The sequence below is a fragment of the Chamaea fasciata genome, unplaced genomic scaffold (genome assembly GCF_029207755.1).
Source record: "Chamaea fasciata isolate MVZ Bird 193981 ecotype frontalis unplaced genomic scaffold, bChaFas1.0.hap1 SCAF_5, whole genome shotgun sequence".
In the NCBI taxonomy this organism is placed as follows: domain Eukaryota; kingdom Metazoa; phylum Chordata; class Aves; order Passeriformes; family Sylviidae; genus Chamaea; species Chamaea fasciata.
In genome coordinates, this window is record NW_027094090.1 from 21,851,720 (window position 1) to 21,864,332 (window position 12,613).

Here is a 12,613-nt window from a genome sequence, read left to right on the forward strand (position 1 = left end):
GTCCCGGACACTTGCGGGCCGCTGCACCCGCCGGGGCGGGCGGAGATGTTAGCCCGGCCCCAGTCCCGCCTCTGCCTCCGCCAGGAGCCGCTCGGAGCAATTCCCACGGCAACCCAGGCTCGACCCTCTTCCCAAACCCCGCCTCGCTCCCCGCCCCGCCGCTCCCGCCCGGCGGCCGCCGCCGGTCGGAAACAGTCCGTGTGTAAACTCGACGTGTCCGGAAAGGTGCGCGCCGCTCCCCGCCTCGCTCCGTGCCCGGCCGCGGGGCTTGCCCGCCGAGAGCGATGCTGGACCCTTCCTCCAGCGAGGAGGAGTCCGATGAGCTGCTGGAAGAGGAGCGGCGGGACGTGCTGGTGGCGGCGGGCGGCGGCTCGCCGCGGTCGCTGCCGCCGCCGCCCCGGGACTCGCGGGGCAGGGAGGCCGGTGCGGCACGGGCAGCCAGCCCCAGCCCTTCGGTGCTGAGCGAGGGCCGGGAGGAGCAGGAGCGCCTGCAGCGAGAGGAGCGGGAGAAGCGGCTCCGGCTGCAGCTCTACGTGTTCATCGCGAGGTGCATCGCGCACCCCTTCAACGCCAAGCAGCCCACGGACATGGCCCGCCGGCAGCAGAAGGTGAGCCCCCGCCTCCCCGCCGCCCTGCCCCGCCGTGTGCGCTCGCCCCCCGCGGGCCGTCCCGCGCCCTCCGTCCCGCCCGCCGGGGCCGCCGCCGCCGCGCTCCGGCCCGCAACAGGTTGAGCGGGGCCGCGGCACCGGCCGGGCACGGCGCTGCCGGAGCGGCTGCTGCAGGGCTGGGTGGCAGCGCGCCTTGCCCAAAACAAACACCCTTTATCTAGAAATCCATCAGTCACCCGGGGTGAAGTCGTTTAAGTTTTTAGAGTTGCGCTCTAAGTCGCCGTGCGAAGGGCACAGGAGCGCAGGGAGCGGGCGCGCTGGGGCCGTTCTGCGGTGGAAGAACCCTGCTTCTCGGCGGTGCCCGATGGGTGAAATTAAACCTTCCAGAGGTGCTTCCTGCCAGTCGCGTTCTCACCGTCTGTACCCAACCCGAGAAAATTAAGCCATAAAACGCAGGTGAATGAGAAAAATGTTTTATTTCGTGAATTGAGTGTGCTCTCTGTACATGGAAGCCATCAACATGCATGTTGGTGATGAGAATGACCTTCTACTGAAGGCTGACCTAAGTTATTCTCTGTGTTCTGTACGTGAAAAACATGCTTTTGAGAACTGGCAGGTGCGTGGTAGGTATTTATGCTTATTCTCTCCTAATTTAGAGCTATTGAATAAGTAGAATACTTAAAGTTTTGAATTAAGGCACTACATTTCCAAATAACTACTTGAAAGCTCGGTTCTTAAAATGTTTGGTCTAAAAAACTGTTTGTTTTACTTTCAGTTCTGTAAACAAACAAACTAATCCAAAACAAAAGAAACAAGCACACCCCCCCCCCCCCCCCTTTCTACATTAGTTTCCAGAAGGATAATGATAGGACACAAAAATTACTTAATTCTACTTGGCTGTTGTGGTCTTGATACTTCCATATGTCTAAGGGTTTGTAAAATCCAATACTAAATGTTTTGGGGGTATGTGAAGTATGCCCGCTGTAGGTAATTGTGTTTAATGAATTCTCAGACAAGTTAATGTGGCAACATGGTAGTAAAAATAAGATTGTTTCTGGAAGATTATTTTGTTTTTATTAAGTGTTAGGTACCTAAACTCTGGAGCTTGAATAGAGACATTTTGTAAACAGAAAGCCAGAGAAAATCTGAAATAAAATTTTTCAACCCACTGGAAATTCCCTACCTCAACACAGAATCATCAGAGAAATTATATTTTGAAGACACACCTGGATCCCTCTAAATGTGACTTCCCACTGGACAACGCCAAAGCAGACTTGATGTAGTGTTGGTATCAATCTAGGTTCAAGCAGGAGTCTCAGAAGCCTCCAGGGATGAGATCTCACAACCTGTGTGACCTGCTCTACTGCTGCATTGCCCTCCTCTTGATTAAATTTTCCTAATCAGCTTCCAAGTTGCAGCTTGTGGCTATCAATTGCAGAAGATACTGAGCATTTAGAAGTTCTCACTGATCTAAGTCACTAAGTATAGGAACTGTTTTAAAAATAACTACTGTATTAATTATTTTTATTAATAAAATGTATGAAAAAAGATTACTGATGTGCAGCAAATGCAGAAATAAAGCTGTTGTGGATTTAACTATGAGCAATGAACAGACTGACAAAATTGACTTAAACCTAGAATTAAATATTGCTCTTGGTAATTACTGTTTTTAAGCAAACTCAGGATTTTGCATTAATTGCTGTATGTACAAGGAGACTTTTGTCATATTTAGGAATTTAGCTGCAGAACAAAGATGAGTTATCTTTTCCTGGTCAAGAAATAGTGTTTTTAAATAAGACATAACACAAAAAATAATTCTTTCTAGGAGTTGTACTTCTGTCTAGATGTCATAAAATGCACATAACCATCCTTTCTCTTGACAATTCTGTATATATTACCCAGTTAATTATTGTATGTAGGGTAATAGAAATGGTCATGAGTTTTGAGAGTTCAGAAAACCTGCTTTGATAATTTGGGATTGCCGAGAGCTGTATGAAGGAGCCTTCTTTCATGTCCAATTTCTGTTCTCTGTGCTGCACGGTGGCCCCATGTCACCTTTGGCAGTGAGAGTACAACCACCTGTCTTAAAACTTAAACCTGAAGGAAGACACTTCTGGAAGTGTGACAGCTGGTCTGGAGAAGAGATGACTGGGAGAGAACCTTATCAATGCATGTAAGTATCTGAAGGGAGGATGTCAAGAAGATGCTCTTCTTAGTGGTGCAAGTAGTAAGACAAGAGATAATGGGCAGAAACAGATGCACAGAAGTTGCACCTGGATATGAGAAAGAACTTCTTTCCTGGAGTATAAGGAAGAACTTCTTTACTGTGTAGGTGATTGCACACAGGAACAGGTTGCCCAGAGAGGCTGTGGAGTCTCCCTGACTGGAGATACTCAAGAGCCATCTGGACACATTCCTGTGCCATGTGCTCTGGGATGACTCTGCTTAACAGCGAGGTTGGACCAGATGACCCACTGTTGCCCCTTCCAACCTTACCTGTGATTCTGTGACTCATATTCTATGGCATAAAAGTCTGTCTTATTTCCTGAACTAATTTTCCATCTGCCAAGATGGGATACATATATGGACTGTTCCTTGATCTCTTTTGCCTCAGTTCTGACTTGGGTAGCAGCATGTGGCTGGCTGTCTATCGCAAGCTGAACTGAGGTTCCTTACCTGTGTTATGTAACTGGAGCTGTTGGCTATAGCCTACCCTGTCCGTCATCAGTTATCCAAGGGATGGTTTTGATTGAGAACCTGTGATGCTGTGTGGTTTCAGCTCCCTGCCTCTTCCTGCTAGTGAACTCCTTGTAGTGCTTTTGCACCAGCAGTCTTTCAGATAGCCTAAGAATAGTATCCACCCTGCTTAAGAGCAGAAGTAATTTGTTCTTTCTGCCAGTTCATTTGGCATATTGCTGAGCAAATATTGAGGAATGCAGTTTGCTTCCTTTTTAATGTAGAACATATTACCCAGTAAGGCAATGATATGGAATCCATATATCAAATATCTTCAGCTGCATTGTAATACCAGTAAGGAAATAGGTTACCGTATGGCTGGCTTCTTATGTTCCTGCTTTAGTATCAGATTAAAATGTACTATATGGTATCTTGAAAGCACCAAACTTAATGGACTGTGTTATGCTAATTAAAGATTTTTGAATGCAGGCAGTGTTTCACTCCTGTGTTGTCCTTTCTTCTTCCTTCTTCTTGCTAAATAAAATTAGCTCTGCTGTATTGTTATAGATAAGATTAATTAAAAAAGAAAATCAAACTTTAAGAAAAAACAAGACCTATCATAATTCACTAGAGTCCATCAATTCCTCTAACTCTCTTTTAATGACAAATTCAATGTAATTTAGCCCAGGGTTTGCTGAATCACATACTCTAATAATATGGCTGCTTTTTTTTTTTTTTTTTTTTTTTTCTTTCCTTAGTCTCCAGGATGGATATGTGATAGAAATACTCTTTTTTAAATCTTCAGTTAGTTGATGACCTACTCTTATACCCTATATTTATTTGGTTTCTGGTAGATTTTTGATATGGAAGGGAGAATAATCAAATACTGGAGATGTGGAACTGAAGCATGGTGTTGTTTTTCGATGTGGGGTAGCATATCGTGATGAAAGTGGAGTTAGCTCTGCAGAGTAGAGCTAGTATGTATTTGGTAACATAGTTTCAATAGATATTTGTGAAAAGGCATTTAGTAATGCATTTTCCACCTTGCAGAGAAATATTGATGCATCAATGCATTACATTTTGTTCTTTTAAAGAGCAAATTTTGTCTGTCCCTGGTTTAAAGAGACTGTCACTTTTTTGTAGTTACCACTTTTTTATGAGTCGCCTGAAACATATTTCACCATTTTTTTCTTCTGCCTCTTCACTCCTTGTTTTTAGTCCCCACAAAAGAAAAGATAATCATTAACTAATCCCAGTCCTCTTTCTTCTGTTCTCCTACCCCAGCCAAACCAAATCACAAGCCACCAGATTAAATTTGTCTATAGAAAAGGTTTAGGCTGTGAAAGAAATTCACTTATTACTGTCTTCCATCAAGGGAAAGTGATGTATGTAAACATATATTATACAAATGAGTATATATGCACTGAGTCAGTGATTAGATGCTGACCCTGGTGACTGCTGTTTATACTAATCAGTTCTACACACATATGTACCCACCCAGTTGTACTCAGCGAGTGTGTGCCAAAGGCAGGTTCAATATCTGGGAGATAACTCAGAGTTAAAATTCCTGGGGATGGAAGGGACAGCAAAGTGCTACAATTAACTAGCCAAAAAAAAAAAAAAAAAAAAAAAAAAAAAAAAAGTGTTCTTCCTGTGTTTTTCTTTCGTAACATTTTAAAATTTAGTCTAGTATTCAAGTGGCCCCACAGAAATCCAAGACTAAGGGAGAAGAAGCACTCCTAGGCTAAACAAGATTTTGTAATGCATGAAAGGCTTAGTACATCAAAGCTGATAATTCAACTCTTGCTTTCATAGGTGATAGGTATTAGAAGTAATTGATCTGGCTATGTAGAAACTGAGTGAGTTTACTTCCTGAATACTTGATGACCTATTTTCCTTCCATTCCTTCTCTCCCACCCAGCTACTAAATCATGAGTAGATCAAAACCATTGACTTCTAGCTAATTCTTGAAAGTAGGAGCAGTAATAATCAGAAATTTATTTTCATTGAATTTTGTGCATTCATTCTTTCCTCTTTCTTGGACTTCATCTGTAAAGGAGAGGTTTATAATATGTGTTCAATACATAACACTGTCAGGAAATGCTGGTTATGGGGATAGACTTCATTCTCTGGATTGCAGTTTTATTCCCATTGTTTGTCTTTCTTTTGTCTCAAGCCCTATATCTCCTTACTTTTGAGGTGGTGATGTGTATCTGCTTATTTATTGGCTAAGTATGTTTTGGGAAAGAAAAATTGTCTCTTGGCCTTTGGACATGCTTCATTAGATGTTGCTTGCTGCACTGCTAAGGTAGTAAGGAGAATACATCCAAAGCCATTGTTTTCAGAAACTCCAGACACATTTCAGAGAAAAAACATAGCTACAAAACTTGTTCATCTGGTCAAAATTCTGCTAAAGATCTTTCTAGAAACATGTCTTCCAATTCTACCTTCATTGTTTCCTTTACAAATTTCAGGTTTTTTGGTGGTGTTATGGCAAGTAATTTTAAATCAAGTTTATTGCCTTATTTTTCCCCATAACACCTTGTCATCATGCTCTGAGCTGTGTAGAGTTTTTAGTTTTATTTTTAGTCAAGTGAGTATAGAGACTTCTGGTAAATCCTGTCAAAACTCATAGTATGGTAGCCTACAGACCTTTATACATGTTGAGACAAGATTATTCATAAATAGATCTTTCTAACCCCCTTTCTAACCGGCTTTTTGGGGAAGAAGTTGGTTTTGCCTGCAGTAGGAAAGTTGCTTGCCATGGGCAATTGAGTCAGCCATGGCTGAAGAAGTACTCAAGGGTGATGAGAGAAGCAAAGCCTCCTAATAACCAGCACTGCGTCAGAAATGTGAACCCATGAGTTTTGTTTTAATCTTAAATTCTTCTTCTGGCCTACCAGCTCATCACTGATCTGTGTGGCTTGGCCAGAAGCTGGCGATGTGCTGGGAAAACTATGTATTGGTAAACAGCTTTGTAATGAAATGAGCATGTGTGGACAGTCTGCAAACCTGCTCTACTATGATGAAAAACATATAGCTTGCTTTTTTTGCCTGCTTTTTTGTTTGTTTGTTTGTTTTCACTGCCTCTTTTACCTATACTTGCCTTTGAAATTTGAGTAAGTATTATTTGATGGGAAAAATTTTAATTTTTTTTCCTGAATGCATGACCTCACGTTGTTTCATTTTTTTCTATCACCCACACAGTTTCACAAATGTGTTAACTCTGTTGGCAAATACACCATTTAACGTGCCTGTGGAAGACTAGTTACTAGTCTTTTCTACAGGGGAGCTGACAAGAGGAAAGTTAGAAGGATCAGTCAGTTGCCATCATCTCTGCAGGGACTGTATGGAGGAATTGTCTGACTGGGCTGCCTTGCATTTCTAACCTTTTGCATTTCTTACATTGTATTTTGTGTATCTGAGCTGCTGTAACTGGTGATTGAGGGGCAGGAATACCAAATCAGCTCATCTTGTCTTTAGTACTTTCTCTGACATCATCCATGAAATATACTCATAGATGCTGTGAAATAACAAAGCTGGGGAAAACACTTTTTTCCCCTCTGAACCACACTCCTTTACCCACCTGAGGTGCAATATATCAAAATATCAATTACTACATACTGTCTTTAACTTTTATTGCCAGAACAGAAAATACTGTTTGGTTGCTAGTTGACTATTCATTGAGCAATGTGTTTCTGTAATAGCAGATTTTCAATTTTTCCGCCTTGCTCCCCCATGCAAACCTGTTGTCACCAGTCTGTGTTTGGGGACACTACTAAACAATTGCCTTTCCGTTTTCATGCTGCTTATTAGAGTTGGTTTTTCTCTCTCTGGCTTTGTACCATTTCTTTTTCATACTGGTGAATATCATCCTGAAGTTGCTTTGAGTATGTATTAGTTTACTTTTTTAATGTACCTTTGTATTTGTGTTCGACTCTCATGTTTTCCTTGTTTATTCCTTGTGTGTAGATGTCCCTTACTTTGCTAGCTTAACATATCCCTGCCTCCTGCTGCTTCCTGTGCTCCAAGTGGAAAGCTAATAGCTCAGGGACAAGACTTGCTTTATTGACCCAGAGGTATCCTTAGAGGAAGATGGGATGATGTGTTTGTTGTCTGCTAGGAAAGTGCTTGGCTCACCACCTGGCCTCTGCTCGTTGGGGGATGTGTTTTGGGGTGTATGTCTTTATGCCTTGACTCTGGCTCTGTATTTAGGTGTTCTGAGCCCCAGTTAGTATGTTACTCTGTCTGAACCAGGTGCCAGTCTCTAAGGCTTTTATATGTTTAATCCTGAAGCCAGTTTTCATATAGGGATTTTTTGGCACATTGGCTGCAAACATGCCTCCTCTGTTTCTTTCCAAGTTACTCCTTTTGCTGCCAGCTGATGGCAGTGGCATGTGCAGGTCTGGCACTCAGACTTCTCCGTGACTTCTGGCTCCTGCCGTTCAGGACGGGAGGCAGGGCAAGGGACGACGTCTGCTGAAGTCCTGCTCATTTGCCTAGTGTCTGTATCCAGTGCTGAGTTCTGCCTAGAAGTGCTGGCCCTGAATTGAAAGCAGCCCAGTTCTTGTGCGTTGCAGCTGATTCCCCCAGGCTTCAGAATAGCAGCTGTGAAAAGGCAGTTTTCAGTTTGTTGCTCTGTGTGGGAAACTCTGAGCAGCAGGAGAGAAAGAGTGTTTGCATGCCGGTATCAGGCTGCATCAGCTTAAGCTTGCATTTTGAAGGTTATTTTCTCAGCCATAAGCATTGAAGTCTTTTCATTTTGTATTTAAAACTCCCTAGAAGTTGATTGTACTTGTTCAATAGAATTTATTTCTGGTTCTTATTTATTTTGCAGTGAGGAGATAAAGCATATGCTTCTCTTCAAGTGTGACTGCTTGTATGCATGAGTTCAATAATGTTCTTGAGTGTTTTTCCTGTCAGGAAGGGGAAAAACATTAATTAACAGCATTGTGGAAAATGAACAGAGGTACAGTGAGTACTTCTTTAAATATGTGACCTGATGAAACAAAATTGGAAAAAGAGAAGGCAAGAATTATACAAGAATTTTTCTGCAACTGTGTTTCCATTTTTCTCTTAACCATTAATTATTCATTTATATTCAATTGTCTTGTCTGTGGGGTTTTAGAAATAGAGGCTGGCAGCTTCTGTGTAATGGAAGTGCTGGAGGGATATTCTGAGTGATAGACACAAAAAGAATCCTTAGGATAATTCTTTGAGTAGAGTTGTTTGTGCCATAGACAAGGTTGTGAAAGAAAGGACAAATATATAGGGTATAAACGAGACCTCTGAAGCGATGGTGTACATCTACAACAATGAGAGGAGAAACAGCCATCAGTGATGGAGGGTTTCATAGACTGAGTTGATGGTATTGAGAAAGTGTATGGAATGGAATTAATTTTGGAGTGGAGGAACTGTTCAGTAAGGACAATGACAAATTTAAAGAGGAATGAATTTGTAGCAGAGAAATCCATTGGTCATGAGAGTTATGCTTTTCAGTATGAAACAGAAATGAAGGAGGAATATCTTGGGCCTGAGTTTGCAAGAAAGATATTGGTCTAGAAAAAAAAAAAGTATAATGATTAAACTGGTAAATAAGGGAATAGTTTCAAAATGCATGTCAGTGTAATACAGGATAGCTAGGGCAAAGAACTGGTGAGAAAAATGGTATGCAGGAGTTGGACTGCATGAATATCAAAGCAGTAGTATATAGTGCACTGGGGGAAACTGGGTTTTTATCTGCAGAAAGTTGAAGTTGTTTTATATGTTTAGGTCCTTCTAATGGTGAATTCATGAGTTTTCTTTTTCGAAGAAAAAATTCACCTTCAGGCAGTCTATGCTGAATGTTTATCTTGCTGGCTTTGCTGGGAAACGTCCCCATTTTGTGCCTATTGCTCATAAATTCCTTGATTTATTTGTGAATTATGTATTCTGAGGCCTTGTAGCAAGGTTATTTCTTATTCAAAAGTGTTTTGCAAATGCTTCTCTACTCCAACTATTTAATACATCAAATATGTATTATTGCTAAAAGATTAATATTGATCATTTAATATTTTTTTTAATATTTTGTCCTCATTATGGATGGAGCATAGGCAAAGAGAAGAAATAAAAAAAAAAAAAAAAGGAGAGGTTGTTTGGTATAGATCTGATTTGAAATCATCTTAGAAATCAGTTCCCCTTTCACTTTCTCTTCCTTCCTGTAGTGTCATTAAAAGGCGGAGGATTTTTTGGTCTCTTACCAGTGGGGATTTAAGAGTAAATATGGTATTATCTGGAGATGGAAGTTAACAAACTTCATTAAAATTTTTCTTTTTGTAGTAATCTTCAGCTGGCTGTTGGAGTATTTGCCTGAGTGGACACTTAGATTCTGCTTGCAGTGACTTAACTCCAAATGCAGTATCATTCTCATACCCCCAGGTACTACACACAGTAGAGATCTGAGCATACTAGTACATGGTTAGGAAGTAGCTAGATGTGTTTCAGCTTAAATATTCCATGATACAAGTTCTGACGATGTTCTTTATACGACTTTGGGTTCTTTTCAGCATACTTTGTCTCCCAAATTAATTTACTTTAAAAACACTACTTGAGATTGAGGCCAGCTTTTAAAGTTGTCTTTCACTGCCCTCCAAGTTTTTTGGTACTACTTAATAACTTAATGTTCCCAGGCCTTTTTCTGTGATAATAAATGTTATAAAATTGTATAAAAATTATATAAAGCTATTATAAGACTAGCTATGTTTTGTGAGTATAAGCCTTCTGTTTTACCACGTGGAATATAAAAACCCAAATATCCTACTGTGGAAAGCTGACAATTACAAGATCCAGCTGCGTGTGCATATATCAATGTATTTGGCTCATGTATTGCTGAAAGAGAGGTGTCATTCTTAACTGTGTAATGTAAAGCTGATCTGTTTGTTCTACAGATCAGTCACCCACTGGTATCAGCCTATGTGAGTGTTTTTGTGCGTGGCTCTCTCTCAGACACCCTGAGTGTAGAATATACCTTATGGGACTTCTGTTAGAGCCAGATGAAGATTTTTCTCCTCTTTGCCCCCACCACCCATAGCCTGGGGTGGGGAATTTTTAAAACCTTTCCTTGCTGAATCTCCCTGAAGGTCAGTGGTAAGCTGTGAACAGATCTGCAGTTGTCTTTGCTTGACTCTTCCTCAAACATTAATTGGAGCAGCTGGATTACACCAGTCTTTCTGCTGCTTTAATAAACCTTGCTGTTCGCAGATGAAAAACACCATATAAGAAAGGGAAGTATTATTTATTTAAAATAATAATTTTTTTCAGATTATTACTAAACCTCTAGGTGTTTTATGTGTTCTGGATATTTAAACTCTAATGTTTTATTAACTCATTGATTGCTAATGACATTTGGTCAGAACTCAGTCCAGAATGGCCTTCAAGAGGCCACAGAGGCGTGATAAAATCAGTGTGATAAAATCAGCAAACTGGGTAAAGCCTCCATAGATGACCCTCTTGCTGTATTACAAGCTGTGTCTGTTACAGGTGCACTTAACTATGCAAAGCAGCACAAAAGGGTAGGAGACTGTACAGGCTGGCAGGTTCTGTTTCACTGTGCAAATGCACTTTTTTGGTGTCACACTGCTTGCCAGTGGAGACATGGCTTCAGAGAGTCAAAGAGATTTAATATAAAGCAACTAACACAGAGTCAAAAAAAAAAGATGGAACCTAAATGAGATAAATAGCACAACAGGGACACAACAGTCTCCTTTCTGAGCCATTAAAGCAGGACAGCATATGCAATGCAAACATAAAAACAGCTGAAATAACAAAGTAATAAGAGTCTTGCTCTGTCTGAAGTTAATTAGGGGCAACAAACTGCCCCTAATTACTGAAAGTGTGGGATCCTCAGCAAAGCTGCCTGGGATACTAATTAAAAGAACTGATTATAAGAAATAGAATGAATAATTAATGACTAAGAAATCATTTTGAAGAGTATCTTCTGAGAGAAAATAAAGTGCCCTTGGAAAATATTGTGACACCCTGAGCTATCCACTGAATCTAATCCTGCAGATAGACCTGAACTGATTTGCAAGTTTGCTGTGCTTACACTTTCTAGTGCTGAGGCAGGGACTAATAGGGGCAGAATGACAGGTAAAATAGGAATAGTATTTCCATTTCAATATCAAATGCTCTCTCCAACTATTTTTTAATGTATAACTTCAATAGAACCTGCATATGAAGTATGCTGACCTAGTGTATTTTGTTTGAATACTTGGCTTTCTAATAGTCTGCTGCTCCTAGAGCAGAGAGAGGTCTCCGGTGCTTGCAGAGGGCCTCTGGGTAGCATCCTCTGTGTTGATTAGTAGCATGTGTATCTGTAGCAATTGTTGGCTGTCAAGTGTATGTGCCACCAAATGGACTGTGATTTTTCTATGTTCTTGAAAAAACAGCAATGTGGAAATTACATCTGACAGAATAAAAATTAAAAGTTTAAAGATGTATCTTTTCATAAAAACCCCAACTAAACAAAAAAACCCCCAAAACCCTAGCTCAATTAATAAGGCTTTTTTATCCTAAGCAGTTCTTTAAAGGGGCTAATCAGGGGTGAACTTTTATCCAGGCATCTGTTTGGGTGTTTCCACCTAATTGATGCTCCTTAATTTATTAATTTGAACTGTATTTAATAGCCTTAATTCTCAGTTACATTGACACATAAATAGAAATTTAGATAAGAAATAAATAAAAAGAAATGCTTGGAAGCATTAAACCCTAGGAGCAATTTCCTCTACTGGTTCTAAGTCTCTGCTGGAGGCCGAGGTGGGGGGCTGCAGGTACCCCAGAGTGCTGAGGTGTACGTGAATGGGACATGGGTCTTGAAGTAGTTAGGCTGGGCAATCAACCCGCTGCTTGTGATGTCCATCTAAGACAGGCATGGCATTTAATTCTCAATGATAGGTCTGTGATCATTGTTATGAGCCCATCTTTATGTGGGGTTCATGCTCACAGAGGGTTCAACCCCAGAACCGAAATACCCATGTCCTTTGTAGTGTCTTTTATTAGTTCTGAGCTTCAGTAGATTCAGCAGTATCTCCTTGGTCCCATAAGGTTGTGTGTTGCTGAATTGATTTGTATCTCTTTGGTCCCACGATTGTATGCTGTAACTCTGAATGTGTTCACAGCCTGGAAGAAGGATGTGAACACTATTGACTCCTGTGTGCTCAAAGGGAGACCATGTCCATGATCTCCATGGCAGAGGCAGAGAGTCCTGCTATTGGTGGTGCATTCCTGCTTCCCTGCATGCTGTGGTTCTGCCACATTCTCTATGGGATGTGAAAAGCGTGCATTTGTGTGGG

The 12,613-nt window shown here is 41.1% G+C and overlaps 1 protein-coding gene across 8 annotated transcripts in view; it reads left to right on the forward strand.

The window, feature by feature from the left end:
* Nucleotides 1–211: 211 nt before the first annotated feature.
* CADPS2 (calcium dependent secretion activator 2) overlaps nucleotides 212–12,613 on the forward strand; it is a 285,396-nt gene continuing 272,994 nt past the window's right edge. For all 8 annotated transcript variants that reach the window (XR_010720761.1, XM_066183008.1, XM_066183000.1 and 5 more), the window contains exon 1: nucleotides 212–608. Coding sequence is in view for 7 of the 8 variants with exons in the window: in XM_066183008.1 (XP_066039105.1) it covers nucleotides 285–608 (324 nt within the window). In the remaining variant the exon portion in view is untranslated. The remainder of the gene's footprint in view (nucleotides 609–12,613) is intronic.